Source organism: Athene cunicularia (genome assembly GCF_003259725.1).
Source record: "Athene cunicularia isolate RWA chromosome 4 unlocalized genomic scaffold, athCun1 chr4_part1, whole genome shotgun sequence".
NCBI classification, from domain to species: Eukaryota; Metazoa; Chordata; class Aves; order Strigiformes; family Strigidae; genus Athene; species Athene cunicularia.
In genome coordinates this window covers 34,025,785-34,043,209 of record NW_020799098.1, presented here as the reverse complement: position 1 = coordinate 34,043,209, position 17,425 = coordinate 34,025,785, and the positions used below count along the sequence as shown (strand labels likewise).

The 17,425-nt window shown below is 38.5% G+C and overlaps 1 protein-coding gene across 1 annotated transcript in view; it reads left to right on the top strand.

Annotated features, from left to right (window-relative positions):
- The window catches only part of LOC113479233 (coagulation factor XI-like), a 52,785-nt gene extending 35,821 nt beyond the window's left edge, over positions 1 to 16,964 (top strand). Inside the window, 4 exon segments of the mRNA XM_026846987.1 lie at positions 6,575 to 6,666; positions 11,959 to 11,980; positions 16,587 to 16,686; positions 16,894 to 16,964. Coding sequence (XP_026702788.1) covers positions 6,575 to 6,666; positions 11,959 to 11,980; positions 16,587 to 16,686; positions 16,894 to 16,964 — 285 coding nt within the window.
- The last annotated feature ends 461 nt before the right edge of the window (positions 16,965 to 17,425 follow it).

Below are 17,425 nucleotides of genomic sequence, written 5' to 3'. Positions count from 1 at the left end.
TCTGCTTGCTTTTTAGTGCCATTTTAATAACATTTTAAGCATTTCTACAAGTATTTAAACTCCTAAATCTGTAGAATTTATAATTTTTTCTATTGAAACTGAGGAAATTGTGTTCCTACAGTCTCAAATATTTTATTTTTCAGTGTTTTCCTGAAGTGAAAGAAAGATGGTGTTATTTTTCACAAGCCTGTAATGGCTATGGATGCATTCAGCTTAAAGTGTGTCATCTTCAAATCTATTTTATGACTGATTTCAATTCCCTGGGAATCATAAATTCAGTTTAATATCAAGGCTCATAATTTGTGAAGTCTTTAGTTAATATTTGAAGAGAAAGAAGACAGTTCATTTTGTAATAAGAATTTACTTATTGGGCATTTCTTATTTCTTATTGGGAATTTTCTTATTTCTTACTTTCTTTGTGGGAAAAAAATCCAATGTCCCAGTAACCGTGGAAGTCCTGTTTCTGTTCACAGTTTGATGAAACAGCTTTAGATTTATTTCATACCTCACAAGCACAGCTAAAGTGTTAATACCAGAGGAGCTACCATTTTATTCAATTGAACTCAGCCTGTCTCAACTGCTACACCAGGGATGTGAAGTGTCTGCCACTTGGACTAGTTGTGTCAGGACCGAGCAAGTAACACATTTTCTCAAGCAACTGCAGTAGCTTGGATAATGAACTGCTCCATTTTTGAGAATCAGCAAGGAAGGACTTTAAATACTGGTTTTACAGTGGAGGTTTTTTGGCAAGGAAAAGTGACTGTAAAAATTTACATTGAGTCCTTCCTTGGATTTTAGATGGAGCTCCAGACTCTGTGTTATATTGCATCTTTCATTTTTCTCACAACAAAGCACAAGAGAAGAGTAGGTGAATCCCACAGCTTTTACTTTAGCAGTCTTGAGGAGCCATGACCTGGAGATCTTAGGAAAAGTAAACTCTGTGACTCTCAGCCACTCAGCTTAGTAAATCTAAAATTGTCTGGACTAACATCACAGTTTTCAGACTAGTTGCTTTCAGGACTGACCACATAATTGAGTTTCAAAGGGAGTGTAGCTTAGACCTTTGTGAGCAGCATAGCTCACAGCACAAAGATCTCTGAACCTTTCCTTGTATTAAATGCTCCTTCTCACCTCCTCTCCAAGGCTCTGAATTCAGCATCTTTTTGTTCTGTTTTATTCCTTGCTATATCTCTGGATGCTTCATAACAGAGAGGAGAGAGTTCTAACCTTTGAGGACACCTTTGTCCTACTGTGTGGTGTTAATACAATGTATGTTAAATATTGCAAACTTGCATATTGAGTGCATCTAGATTGCTGGTCACTGTCTGGAAATAATATTACACAAAAGGTAGTAAAGAAAGTACATTTGTACACAGCTTGAAGTATTGGGAAGTACTTAAGATGTGGGGGTGATTGACTTGGAGATATTGAACCATTAATATATACAGGATTTCTTCTGTAACAAGGGAGAAGATAGTCATGCTAGAGTTGAAATCCTACCTTCTACTGGAGCTGAAATTTTGACACAGGACTTTACCTGGGGAAACAGAGCTCTCTGTGGCAGCTCTACTCTCTCTAACACCAGATCAAATGGTGCTCTGGCTTCCAGCTGGATAGAGAGGTGAGGATCAAATGAAACATAAGGATTTGCAACAAAAATGGACAGGTTTTAGCAGATAAAGCTGACACAATGCCAGAATCAAGAAGAAACTTAAGCTTGAGGTTTTGAAATTCTTGTTTTATCTGACTATTTTTAAGCCTTGTATGGTCTAAAACCAGCTTTAGTTGACTTTCTTAGAAAAAGAAGCTTCGTTGTTTGTTCCCTAGGTGGCCAGAGTGCTACTTCCTGCATATTAGGAAGGAAAGCAAACGTGACATTTTGCTGTGAAGATCAAAGCATGTTCAGTATATAATCCAGCGCTGACAAAAGCTGGCAAAAAGCATTTTCTAGCCAGGATTTTTTCTGTCCCTGCATCAGAGAGAAAAATAATGGAAAATTTTATGCCTCTTTTCCCTACATGAGAACTGTCTGAAACTTCCCTCATGAAGAAGCATCATGCTGTTTTCTCAGTTATAGGCACAAAGGATTTAACAGTGATGACCTCTGTGTTGTTTCTGGTATGAATGCTCTAAAATTCATAAAGTGCTGGGGAAGACTGGCTTAGTGCTAATTTGAACCATCAATAGATGAATATTCAAAATATATGTAACACTTTATAAATGTTGACTTGAATGATTAAAAAACTAAAGCAACTGTAATTAAAGTTTAATAATTCATAGGCTGCAATATAAATGGCAAGTTGTTTAATTTTGTAATTTTCCATGAAAATTATTGTGGTAAGAAATGGCAGTTTCCAAAAAGCTAAGTACATGGTATCTCAGCCAGTACTGATACATGCACTTGTAATGCAACTCAAGTAATTAAGATTATTTATGCAAGAGTAGGACAGTGAGGAATCAATTTAAGTAAAGCACTCTGTTGGAAAATTGTGTGCTTAAGGTTAAGCAGGTATCTAAATGTTTGCTGCATACTGACCAAAGGACATAAAGACATATTTGATGCTGATCTTTACTGTAGAATCTAAGAAAGTAGCCTTTACTACAGGAAGAAAAAGAAGGGTGATTTTTGCACATCCCCCTCCCTTTCCCCAGCATCTGTTTTTTGTGCAAGTCACTCCACAGGGCAGGCTTTTCCCTGCAAGTTCTGTAGAATTGCGATGGTCCTGCTCTATATCCTGATTAAAAAGTGGCAGGGCCACCCAAAGTTTAAATCAGGGCAGAATTTGATCAGTGACAGTTATCCCTGAAGAACAGCAGACAAGTAAAAAAAGAAAAGGACTGGGAAGAGGAAGAAAGAAATTAAAAAAGAGTGAAGTGGGAGGTGGGTTGGGTTTTGTAAATGGTTATTTAAGAAATAGAAGGATATTTCGTAAAATATTCCAAGAGAAAAGATTATTTCTTTAAACCTGTTTGGGGGTTGTTTTTTTAAGGTAAATCTGGCTGTAATTTTTAGTCAGTGATTGAATGGACATAATCACAGGATCATCTAGGTTGGAAAAGACCTTGAAGATCATCCAGTCCAACCAATGACCTAACATTGACAGTTCCCAACTACACCATATCCCTCAGCGCTATGTCAACCCGACTCTTAAACACCTTCAGGGATGGGGACTCCAACACCTCCCTGAGCAGCCCATTCCAACGCCTAACAACCCGTTCTGTAAAGAAATGCTTCCTAATATTTAGTCTGAACCTCCCCTGGTGCAACTTGAGGCCATGTCCTGGTTCAACTAGGATAGGGTTAGGTTTCCCTAGCAGAGAGAGAGGGGGAAGGGATCTCCAGCTGGGTTATTCATACCATGCTGACGTCACGTCCAGGGGTGGAACCTTTTTTACTTTGCTCTTTGGTGGGCTTGGTGGCGGGAATCTGTTTCCGTGACCATTTTGCGGTATTTCTCTGTATATCGTTTGTCTTGTTAATTGTTATTGCTGTTTATTGTTGTTATCATTGCTACTGTTGTTGTTCAGATTGTTTTATCACACTGTTGTATTAAATTTCTTCTTATTTTAGCCCAGGTTTGTGCCTCACTGCCAGCCCGACCAGCTGAGGGTGAGGGAGGGGCATCGGCAATGTGCTCTCCGGTCCCGGCAGAGCCTAAACCATTACAGGCCATTACCTCTTGTCCTATCGCTTGTTACTTGGTTAAAGAGGCTCATCCCCAGCTCTCTGCAACCTCCTTTCAGGGAGCTGTAGAGGGCGATGAGGTCTCCCCTCAGCCTCCTCTTCTCCAGACTAAACACCCCCAGTTCCCTCAGCCGCTCCCCGTACGACCTGTGCTCCAGACCCTGCACCAGCTCCGTTGCCCTTCTCTGGACACGCTTGAGTCATTCAATGTCCTTTTTGTAGTGAGGGGCCCAAAACTGAACACAGGAATCGAGGTGCGGCCTCACCAGTGCTGAGTACAGGGGTCAGATCCCTTCCCTGTCCCTGCTGGTCACGCTATTGCTGACACAAGCCAGGATGCCATTGGCCTTCTTGGCCCCCTGGGCACACTGCTGGCTCCTGTTCAGCCAGCTGTCAATCAACCCCCCCAGGTCCCTCTCCGACTGGCAGCTCTCCAGCCACTCCTCCCCAAGCCTGTAGCGCTGCGAAACTCCTCCAGTTGGGCTCAGCCCATGGCTCCAGCCTGTCCAGGTCTCTCTGCAGAGCCTCCCTACCCTCGAGCAGATCAACACTCCCACCCAACTGGGTGTCATCTGCAAACTGACTGAGGGTGCACTCGATCCCCTCGTCTAGATCATCAATAAAGATGTTAAACAGGAGTGGCCCCAAAACCGAGCCCTGGGGGACACCACTCGTGACCGGCTGCCAGCTGGATTTAACTCCATTCACCAAATCAGTGGGAAATTATTTTTTAAAAGGTATATAATAGATACTAATGCCACAGATGTTTATCCTATTTTCTGGGGAACTAGAAATGAACATGACTAAGAATTTAGACATTAGAGGTATATATATAATTGCATGGCTCTGACCACAAAGAGGAAATTTTGTTCTATGTTCAGAGGAATATTTTTGTGCAGTAAGATACAGATAATGCAAAAAAGAGATTAATAACCTTTAATCCTGGTGAATGAATGTGAGGTTATGCCTTGCAAGGCAAAGAATGACATCAGAGTACATCCACTCTATTTCCTAACGGATTATTCCCTTGTATTTTCCATTTGGAACATAGGGCTGGGTTTGCCTAGAGAGGCTGAAGTAAAAATCACTTGCAGGATGAGTCATTGGTGATGAGTTTGTTACCGGTGTAACAAACATGCACAGAAGAAACACTTGAGTATACCTGCAGTTTCAAAAGAAAACAAAGTGCTGCTTAAGAAAACTACCCACTGAAATCATTGCAAAGGAGATTTTATGTGGAGGTTTAACAATATAGTTAATGTACCTCATAGCTGAGGATATGTATAACAGAGCTCCAAGAGCCTCCCCTCCACTGTAAATTGCTAGCAATTAGTCTGCTTTATTCAGAATCAATATTTTTATTTAAAAAAGACTATATAATTACTTCTAATGTTACTATGTGATTTTTCTGCATTAATACAGTTGCAGAAAGAGTCAGTATATGTGATAAAATTTCCATTGTCATTCAAATATATCCACTTTACTACTGTACCAAGGGTGACCAAGGAGTTTAATTACAGTGACTCCCTTAGTTTTTGTTTTCTCTGACTTTCAGTTATTAAGGTTGGATATCCTACTCAGTGACAGATATTTTTGTGTTTAGACTAAGATAACACGTTTTAGGGAGTTTTCTGAAGCTAATGTTTGGCATTTTTTACATTGCAACATCTAGTTTGATTCTTTAGACTTTGTTCATAATCAGCAACACTATCTCTACAGTCCCAGAAATACTTTATACTTGAAAGTACCCAGATTCTTTTTCTTTTGGCCATCTGTTTACAACTGCTTATTTAAGTCGGTGTAGCTGAGGTCATCTTACATTTCTTGTCTAAGGCTGTCAAATTTATTTTCAGCATTGTCAAGTTCAGTCTTTACTTTTAAGCAAAGTATACTGTGTTTCTGTTGGCATTTCTTTTTCTGTCTTCCTTTTGACATATTGCTTTTTGTGCCATTTATTGCCCTGTGACCATTCTTGGTTTATTTTAAACCTCAGACTATGTTCTTTCTCTTCGCTGTATCTCTTATAACCTCTAATGCAAACATAAAACTCCTTACAGAAAACCATGTAGTCATGGTATTTGGTTTGCTGTTCTTGTTTCATATGAATTGAATTAGGAAATCTTATTGGAGTGTCTTGAAAGAAAATTATGGAATTCTGACTCAGGAGGTGGGAAAAGCTTTGTAACATCTCTGATGCTTGTTTAATCTCTGATTATTCTTATATATTGAAAATAAAAAAAAAAAAAACAAAACACACTAAGAAAAAAAATCCTGTTCTGTAAAGCATTATAGCTAGGATACTTTAAAAGTGTCTAAGAAAAAATAACCAAACCAACACTTTGTGCATCACAATGTATACATATATAATTTGTCATATTTATGATCAAAATGCCTGTATTATGTCATTTGTGCTGGTTGGCTGCAGTCAGACTGAGCACACTGGAAGTGACCCTTCCTTTTTTTTCTGTACTGTGGATCCAAAATAAGGTTCGACCCGTGTACCCCATATGACTTCAGTGACTAGTGCCCAGACTTGTGTGGTGCTTGGCTACTGCTTGGGTAACCCTTAAGGAGACAAAGTGATTGCAGCTGTTCAAGCCATGCGACAAGTAGCTGATCAGAGAGTACTTAGTTTACTCCTTGTTTCAGGGAATTTTTCAGGATTCTATTTTACCCTAAAAGTTTCAAATGGCATGTTCAACACAAAAGTACTTAGCATTTGGTAGAGCTTACTGTGATAGATTTCAATAGCAGTTTTGTCTTTGTTGACAAGGGAGTGAATTGTGTATATTGCTACATCTTTAATTTTGTTTTCATAAAATAGTGTTTTGAAACTTCATGACTGACCTTGAAAATATGGTATTGCACTGAAGTATTTTTCTCTCCCAGGGAGCTTTTGTCTCTACCTCCACAGACCATTCAAGAGTTGAAAACGTGGAGGTGTTTCAGCGGCTCCCTCCCTGATTTGCACTGACAGCAAGGTCAGGTACCACTTACTGCTGATGCTGTTCCTATGTGAGACCATGAAATGGAGAAGGACACACAGGCAGCAGTGAATTTTAGGAGTTTGAAGGCACAGCCCAGGGCCTGACTGCAACAAGAAACTTTGACCCTGTTTTATCACTCAAGAGCCTCACCTGCCACCTCTGTGGCACATGGCAACGCCTGTCCCGTTCTGGCCCACTCTCTGATGGGAATAATGTGATTTCCTACAGCTCTGGGAAGCTGCCCAAGGGGAGATGAACAGCAGAGATGGATTGAGAAGGGAGCAAGGCAACAGGGCTGCGCTGTTCCCAAAGGAAAGCAAAACCCGTGCAATACCTTGGTGAGATGAACAGATTGTACATCCCTGCAGAACAGGAGAATAAAGGCTGGAGGGAGAGGGAAGGCTTTTAAATGAATCTGGACTTTGCTGCTGGTGCTGTCTCGTCATGGTGAGCAACCCTGTGAGGCAGATGAGCTGTTGCGCCAGCACAGCAAGCAGCTATGGGTTTCTCTGAGTGGACTCAGGGCAAACCAAGGCAGAACCAGATGCTACTGAGAGTTACAAAATGAAAAAAATCAGGTATTTTGCTTAGTTGTGCCTCTCTTACAGGAGCTTAGGCTGTCGGGTAGGGAAGGGAAGGGAAGGCTGTGTGTGCAAACTAGAGGGCTCTCGTGAGGGTTGGCTTTGTGTTCTTTCCTTTGTAACTGGCATCAAGACAGGTTGGTGGGGTGGTGTTCTCAGACACACAAACCTCATCCATAATTGCTCCTTTGCTTGAGAGAACTGACATCTATTGTCTTGCTTTCCTGAAATGGTATTTTGAATATTCAGGTTCAAAGAACTGGAGAGAAGAAAGGAACCTGTGTGTGACTGTACCCTTAGTGAGTCATCCAGATGCGGGAAGATGCAGGCACCCTGCAGGGCACAAGGCAGAAACCTGTGCCTGTGACAGGGCCTGCTTTGGTGTTTTGCATCAGTCAAGAGCTTAAATGTAACTGATCAGATGTCTGGGCAGCAGAGCCTGAAGTTTAGTGTTGTTTTCTCCTAGCTGAGTGCCCTGAAAACTAAAATGATGCATCAGATTCACATTTTCTTTTCCAAATAACCTTTTAGGGTTCTTTTTGGTGTGGTACAATGGCCTTAATAGGAGAGAAAAACCTTCTTTACTCGAATAATCTATGGAGATTTGCACATTTTCCTGAGAGGAGCCTTCTCGCTGGTTTGAGGGAAATCAAGGTTCCTGCTAAAGGCTAGGTGGCCAGCTATGCCCATGTCAGTCTTTTCCCCTCCCAGGGCCACAGAATCCCCTGGACTCTGACCCTGAGACAGCTGTCCAGTTATTATGTGATAAGGATTTGATTTTGTGTCTCACATTTTTGAGTGAATTGGAGGCTTCTACAGTATGTTGCAAGTTGTGCAGTTCACCTCTTGTCTTGATTTCTCCTGAGAGGCAGTCACAGTCTCTTGGGGGTTGTGTTGTAGGGAAGATTGGCTTTTTAACTCTAGCCATGTTTATTTTTGTAACTTACACTGCTGAGAGAGTGTTCCTTGGCCCTGAAGGTACGTGTCACTCTTTTCCCTCTCTGCTTGAAAACAGGACAGCCAATTCCTAGTTGCCTGCTGGGAACAACGACCTTGAACTGTGTTCAAGCATTGTCTGTGAGCATTGCCATGGGCCAGAATCATGCCAAAGAGTACGCTAATGATTGAATAATATGAAGAATTGTGGTCTAATGTCTTGGTACTGTTTAATATACTGGTACCTCCATACCAGTATCAATGTGACTTAGGGGCTGGACTATTTTATTGATATTTAATTGCTCCTGCTGATGTGCTCTGTATCATAAAGACCATCAGAGCAATTGTGAGGACTTCAGGCAAAAAACAGCACCATAACATCTAGGTAATTTGAAATCAAAATATTTTCAAGTGATATGCCTTGAGGTGGAGACTAGACAAATCCCACTTTGGAAGAGATGGAAATATGTCTATCATTTTAGGAGGAGTTCCTGAAACTGCCTGAGGGCAAGGGAAGTTTAAAACCTCTTGCATCTATGTTAATGCAAAACTGGACCTAATGGTTTTATATCTCTTTGTTCACTTACTTTTAAATTAATGAAACTCTAGAAGTTTAAGAACATAATTTCACTTCCACCTCGTTCATTCCATAACTTAGTTGCATTTGTAATTTAATTATTGTCATATATGTGTTCTCTCACGGATCAAGAGCTCATGATATTCTTTTGTCATAAGATAAAGCATTTTGGGGCTCACTAGTACTTAACCTGCTATAGATAGAATCAGTGATTTTTTTACGCTTTTAGAAGACAGGTTTATAAGAGCCAGAAGGCCATGAAATAGCACATCAACAAAACCAAATGGAAATTTTAGAAATTTGTTTCAGAAATTCAGTGGTGACTGTCAACATTCATAAAGCTTTTAAAACTCTGTCCTCTTGGTAATTTTCTGTTTTAGCTAAAGAATGAATGCAGGCACTGCTAATTCATTCTGAAACCATCCTCTGCCTGCTGAACTGAAACAGGATCCAAAGGCAAGAAATTGGATCTTAAACATATCCTTGTTTAAGATGTGAACTCTGTGATGCTATGTCTGAAGCACATCTTAAAGATTGCCACCTGGTTAATTTTAAAGCAACACTGAATTTATTCAAATTAGTAAACAAAGTCTCTAAGATACTCTTCTTGTGAATGTCATATCAGCTGGTTATGCTGATTATAATAATCCCTTTGCTACACCATAGTAAACAGCTTCCTTTCCATCTGTTTATATATACATCCACAAATTGATCTAGAGGGTAAAATTACACAGTCCAGTGCTTGCTTGTTTCTGTGGAGACATTGATTTTTCATATGTTCCCTGGAAAGCACTGAGCCCACCTGTGGAATTTAAAGTACCTAATGAATACAGTGTTAATGGGTGAAACAATGCTACTCAGGCTTCTACCAGACACAGAGCCCAAGATCTTCAAAATTTAGAGTAATTTCTGTCAGACAGAGCTGACAGTGTTTTTGGGTTTTTTTTGTTGATCTGCTATTTTTGGCATCCTTTAGAAATCTGCATGTTTCTTAGGTGTGTGAAAACAGGTCTCGAAAATAAGAGGGCATGGATCGTCCGTGAGCAGAGTGTGCAGCTGTCTCAAACCATGTTCTTGGAGCAGATGGATCAAGAATGAATTTATGGATGCTGATTTGTTTCACAGCTGTGGCAAAAGGAATGTTTTGGAGCCTCAGCAAATTTTGTGTAGGCAATCCTGAACTTCATAGATATAGGTGAGATGAGGTTTTGCACGTCTTTCATTATAATTAAGAATCTAATACACAGTTCATCACTCACACATATCCCAGGGATTCATAGTTGTCCCTGGAATTTGTTAGTTTCCCAAGGACATTTCTAACATAATTCTGTTCTGAATTGTCGGTATGTAATGAAATGTGTAAATAACCCAAATCTGCAGTGACAAGTTAAAGTAATTTCTTGGAGACTATTGTCAGATACCTTTCCTCTTCTCAAAAAAATGACCAAAGAGACCTGATGTAATAAATACACTCAGTTACCTCTCAGCTATATAAGCTGGTGGCAAGTACTATTAAATTGGAACATCAGTGTCTTTTCTTCCTACTGGCAAAGTCTCAACATGCTCAATGAAAAGAAGCCAGGCTGCTTTATGCCTAGAAGGGAGAAAGTGCTAAATTAAACATCTTCCATTCATGAAAGGACAAAGTATTTCCCATGTTGCTCTATGGGAATACCAGTCCATTGGTGTTCACTGGATGATCTTCAACATTAACTTTAGATATCAGTTAAAAATAACATACTTTACATGGTCAGGAGAATCAGGTGAAGGAAAAATAATTTAAGTATATTCCAAGACTGATTTATTAAACAATTTTTTTTTTTAATAAAATTCAGGAAATTTTAAAATTTACTGCATTTAAAGTATATTCTGCCAGTATTTATTAGTGAAAAAAAAACCCAAAATACATAGGGATGGTAGTATGTTTTAGTATCTTTGCAGTATCAAGAGACAACTTCATCAGCTTTATATTTTCAATGGTTATTTGGATTTTTTTTTTTTTGTTAGTGTCATAACAGAATTTCCTGGCTAATAAGCAGAACTAAATCCTTTATTGTAATCTGCGTTGTGTCTTTAGTATAGACTTTTTAAATCTGGGTATAGAATGAAACACAACAGAGACTGCTTATGAGACTGCTTAGCTTTGACTCCTATACTCTTAAATCAAACATCCAGCAGATTATCATGAGTATCTTTGATGTTGGATCAAATTAAATCTAGTGGTGGGGTGATGCTTCTGTTTCTCAGTCTTACTTCCACTCATGTTACCTCTGCTTTTGTTGTCTGAAGTCTGGATCATTGTCTAAATGCAGTAAATTAAAATTGCAGTGGTACATTTGTAAAGTCAATTGAGTCAGGATAATGAAACTACTGTTCTACATATTATTCTACATCCACATCGTCAATTGAATGATACTGCTGAATTTTTACCCTAGATGGTAAAATCTCATGTGTGAGATGTAATCTCATAACCTAGGGTGGTATAGCGTAATCTGGAGTTTAGAGGTGAGAAACATTCTTTTTACTATCAAAAACTTGAAAGAGACCATTTTGCATCATGACCAAACCACTTGTTTGTTTGAAATTTCTTTTAGCACAGAGATTTATTCAGAATCTCTAATAGCAGAAAGATGTAACAGTGAGATTAACAGCTCTCACCAATTCCTTTTCTTCTCTCCAAAATCCCTGGTTTACACTGGCAATTCCCAATGAGAAATTTGTAGAATCAAATAGTTTATTGTCAAGGGATTACCAAAACACTTGATCATAAAACTTTTATCATTAGAGAAGGTGAATAATAGAAAAAACCTAGCATTTTTACAAATAAATTAATAGTTTCAATTCCAATGCTGTTCTCAGTGTTGACATTACTAATGTGTACACATACATACAGTGCTATTACCTGTTGCCTTAGTAAACATATATATTACACTGGTAACAACAACATAAGTGAACATGAGTTTATGACTTTGAAGAATCTAAACTGAACGTATATATAAGTAGAGGGAGTCAGGTCTGAAGAAAAGAGTTTTTGTGTATCAACCAAAAAAAAGGAATTTTGGGCTTCCAGGAACTATCTCAGGAAAACCAGAACTTTTCTCTTTGTACATGTCCCCTAAATTGATTTCATAGTTTGAATTACAAATATTTAATGCAATTATTTTCCTCATTCATCTCCTGCTCCTCTTCTAGGATGAAAGTGCATCACCAAAAGGTAAAATTTCCTGCTTGCTTTCTAAAGAAATGGTATAGAGAAGTCATTGGAACAAAACAGCCAAGTTATATTTTGAGCAGTTTTATCTATGATTTTCAGTTGCCTAATAGTATCTGTATAGTGTAAGAGAACCATGCCCGAGGGGGATAGTCCATGGAAGGCTGGCTTTACAAAGCCTCAGAAAACTTAAATCAGTTTTAGGTGCTGGTGAGACCATAGCAAGACAAAACAAATTGCTAACTACAGAATATAAACCTGTATTTCTGCAATACTGTGCACTTGAGCTTTGTGGTGTTATTTACAAACAGTGCGTGATTTAGGGATGGACAGATCTGTGAGCTGTTTTTAGTTTAAAAGACTTGGGACTAGAATTGGGAAATGATCTCTATTTAGGACCATGCAAATTAAATCTGTAAATTCAATATTACTCAAGCATATGTTTAAAGCTCAATGCATTCTTAAAAGTTGATCAGAATAAAGATGAACTTAAATATACAAGGATGTCACTTCATGAACCAGGGCCAGGGACAATAGAATTTAAGTGTGAATCCTCTGATCTTCCATACAACTGTTCTCAGTGGTGTAATTAATGCTTTATGCCACAAGCTCACATGTCCTGTCCGTGTGAGCCTGTCTAAATGAGGAAGATTAGAACACTTGATGTAATATGCAAAAGCAAAAGTGAAATAGCTGTGCTAGCCCACTGCTTATGCAAATATTTATTGCTCAGTATTTTAGTGATTTAATTTCTGTGCATGGAAAGCAGACTGGCTTTCTTTTGTTCCTCGTGATATCAGTCTAATGGAGATGTTCTTTATTAAGCTCGAGCAAATTTCTATCTGTGTAAAATTACACATTCAAGTAGATGTGAATTCCGAAGTAAATGACTTTCTTTTACTGCAGTCCATTTCTTTTACTGCAGTCCATACTGCACTCTCATTTAATTCTCTTCACTCTCTAGTTTATTTCTTGATTCTCATGGGGTACATGACGTATAGACAGTATGTGAAAGTTGTTGTTTGGGTAGCTCTGAAAAGTTTCTATGTAGCTACATCCAATTTTTACTTTATTAGAAAAAGAGTGTGTATGATTACATAGTCCTGGTAGCATCCAGAATCCCTTTGTTGTGATGTTCAGAATTTATGAATATTGGGATGTGTGTGTGTATCTCATTGAAAGCTCAGATATTAGCCTGTGCGCTTGCTACCCTCAACTTTAGAGATCCCCAATATCTAGGCACCATTTGCACTAAATTCCCCAGATGAATTTTTTTGCACTCTCTCTGAGTGTATGTGTGGCTCTTAGTCACATGACAAAGCCCTACACCTAACACTGTTGTAGTTCCCTCAGAAGTGAAAATGAATGATTTCATATTTAGAAGATACAAGTCGTGTAAAGAGCTTTAAGAAAAAGCTTCTGGCTAAGCTTTATATATCATAAATGGCAAATGAAATTGAACCTAAAAGAGACAGTACAGTCCTTCAGACATCTTGCTGTACTCTACTACTGGAAGACTTAGTGTTAATAATATTTGATTAAGAAAAAAGTATCGGGTTTGACATGCTACTTAGAGTGTTAGAAGGAACATACCCAAGGAAATGGAATATTGCCAATCTCTTTTAACTCCATTTAATAAAAGGAAAATGTGCAGTGTTTCAAGTGACAAGAGATGCATTGATACAGATGCCACTACAGAATAAGCTGTCACTGATTATATCACTACCTTTAATCTGTTATTAATGAAATCATTACTTATTTTCATGTCAGCTGAGACAGAACTATGGCAAACTGTATTATTTGACAGTGATCAGCAGAGTGTTCATGTTGCAGAAATTGATAAATAATGATACCATCTTCTCAGAATTCTGGGTAGTGCTAAGAGCAATGAGATATGTCAAATTATTAAAAGCAATTGTAGCAGCTAGGAAAAAAAGGAAAAGCAAATAGAAAAGGAAGTAAAATACACAGAGAAGTTTCAAAGAAGATGTCATTTCCCACTGTAGTTTATGTTCTTTGTGATAAATGTTCATCTATTTCAAATATTATTCTATGAACTCACAGTAAGGCTGTATACAATATGACTCATGCATCCCTTCATCTAAACAACTATGCAGTCCCTATTGGAGCAAGTTAGTAAGAGCTAGTACCTGAGGAATTGGAGCAAAGAATGAGTGACAGGGCAGAAAAAATAGCCTTGTATTTCTGAACTGTTTGCATATCTTTACTACTATCTGTTCTTATGAAAAATAAAATAAATGGTCTCCAAGTAACATTATGTACAAAGATTAATGTACAGGAAGGGGTAAGGTGTTCCATGGGATGATGTAATTAGCATGATCTTGTTAGTCTTTTTTAGCATATTCAGGGGTGTTAACTTTAATATGCATTTAGTGGATAATGAAAAAAAGTTAATTAACCGGACAGATGGCCCTTGAAATTTGCCCAGGTGCACCAGAGCAGAGCCGTCCTGTCTCCACAGGGCTCTCTCCTCCAACTGCACCATGGGTTATTCGGGCAGCCTTATCAGCTTCGACCTCCACACCCTCCACCCCGTGACTATAGTTCCATTACTTGTGTTTGAGACATTCCTTAGCTCAGAGGGCCTCCACTCCCCCTGCTAAATTTTATTTCTTTCTCAGGCTGTTTCTCTCTGTCTGTGTTTCTTGCAGGCTTGTTTTTACAAGTTGTCTCTCAGAGTTATTCATCTATAGCACAATTAAATTGTTAGATGTATGTGAGAATTATCTTCAACCAGTCCATGATTGAAGCATAGACAATTTCTTTAAAATGAGCAGAAATGGGCCTCCTGCAGAGACATAAAGGAAAACAAAAGTGAACTAAAGGTTTTCCTAAAAATTCCTATGGTGTCTGTGGGAGTAATAGGAGTTATGTCTTAGTATTACAGTAACAGTGAATGTGGAAAATGAAGTGGAGACATAGCATTGGATGGATCATGAAGGATTTTTTGAAATGAAGGAAATCAACTTTGAAAGTGCAAATAACTTTTTCTGCATATTTGATGCTCTAATCCTGTGATAACAGATGCCACTGTCAGAAAGACTGAGAACTTTAAACCACAGGATTTAAAGTGTTATCAATTAACTTCTGTAAACTCTACACTGGCTTTTAGCAACACCCTGAAGTGCAGTGTATGAGAGTTGCTGAAGGTCCTCAGAATATTGCCTTTCCTTGTTTTCACGTGGACTGTGGAAACTGAGAGCCCTCATCATGGCAACTTGCTCATATGCCATCTCCACCATCTGTTTTACATCTGGGGAGGCTGCTTTACACAGTTCCACTTTTCCTGGACACTTTAAAGAGAAATGCAGTCAAAAGACAGTTGGAAGAAGTCATTGGCCCTTGAATTAATCTGAGGTCAGGAACCAGAACTCTTCCCTTGTTTTTGCATTGATGAGTGCAATTTCCTGAGCTTTCCATCTTCTCCATTGCTTACATACATTAATTAACTTCTTTGCCTTCTTCTCCAGGAGAAGAAAAAAAAAGAAAAAAAAAAAAAAAGGAATTAGCAAGAGGCTTTCCTAAAACTTATATATAAATTAAAGTTTACAGACATCTTTACTGCATGGAAGGCTCTGCAATTCTGTTTTCTGGAAAAGAAAAAAAAAAAAAGCAGGTTTTTTTTTGCTGTGCTTAACCTTCTTTGTCACCAAACCAAACCAAACTAAATCAAACCAAACCAAACACACAGTGCTCTCTGCACTTCAAGAGTCATATTACTATCTCAGTCTCAGAATGATAATATTTTGTATACAAAAATAGTCTTTTCTTCATTTTGTTTTTTTTTGTGGGCAGTGATGAAAACTGACCTACTCAAACATTGAAGTGTGTTAATATTATTTATATGTTCCTCTTTTAAATATCAAGTGAAGAAGCTTTAGTCTTCAAAACACTCCAAATTAGGTAATTGCTTTTTTTTTTGTTCTAAGCAAGTGTCAGAACTTTAATAAATTAGTAGGCTTTTTCATGTATTTTCACATCAAACTGCCAATTTAATTAATTTTCACATCACTGGCTGGTACCTCTGGGCAGTCAAATGACATAAATTTATGATCACCTGTTTATAGGATTACCATTAACAAGCTGTTCTGTTTGTTTACTGTTAGCTCAAATGAGGCAAATTTCACCTCATTTGACAGTTTTCATACTTTCTTGTATGTGCTTTAGAAGAAGTAAAAGTCTAAGCGATGTGAACTTTAGAGGAGCAAATATAACATATTTATATATTCTAAATGTGAGTTAGAATATCCGTTTGTTTGATGAAGGTTCCTAACAAAGTATTACGGATCTCTTGTTGCAGCTTCAAGCTTTTCTTAGGACATAAACCCAAGGCTACCGCTGTCTGGCGCACAGATAAAGTCATACCTGTACTGCGGAGCCAGAGGAAGCTGGATATGTTTCCAGTGATGTAATTTCCCACTGTGCCATTGGCCACTGAAAGTCTTATTTCTGCACCACATGGGTCCATTAGACCTTTAACAATGCATAACCTAAGTGAAAAGTGATAGCATTGTGCTTGGCCCATCAATTCATTGCAAGCTTAATGGTGAACCTGAGATTAATCCCTTACTTTGTCCTTGCTCTGCAGAGGAGTTTCTCCAACGTTGTCATCAGTACCTGGAGATTGAAGGTGTTGGCTCAGCTGTACCCTGTCTTGTCCATAAGCAGTGAAGAAGACAGATTCATAGGTAATGCCTGTGCTTTGCCTGGCTCCTTGCTCAGGCTGGCCATGCTATGAAGAAAGCAAGATCTGGCTTGGGCCTCTTATTCCCCTACAGAGAAATGCCTGGTCTTGCCTGGAAGCAGGTAGAATAAAACACTTTAAATGCATATCACAGACGAGGCTGGAAAAAAGGGTAGTAGAGTCAATGCTGCTATAATTGTTCTCATAATAGTGCCAGTGTTGGAGGCAGATGTGGAAAGTGCAATTACAGAAGTGATTGTGGTGATAACAAAGGCAGTGTAACAGCAGGCACACTTTCTTTTCTTCCTTTAAACTGAGCCATCCAAAGAAAGAAATGACAATGTTTTTAAGGAGAAGAAAAGTAATATGATTTTAATCACACATCCCCTTGCCTCTTTTCCCTTCCTTAAAATACACCACTGGGCAGAAAATTATGTTAAAATTAGAAAGGCTCAGTCCTCTTAGATAACACTGCCTGTATAGCAAATTCCACAGAAATCAATAGCATGGGGAATTATGAAAAAACTTTTATATAGTTAACCCAATTGTATATTTTGTTTTTAAGGAGTTTACCATGCTCAGTCAATTCACTGTCTTGATTTGGGTGAGACAGACATATGTAATGAGGCAGTCTTTGGCCATTAATGTGTTGGGTTTGGGCTAGTTCACTTCAGGATTTTTCTTTTAACCACTTTCTCTAGCTGCCCTGTTTACTGTTTTAGGTTGAACTGTGGGATCCTGAA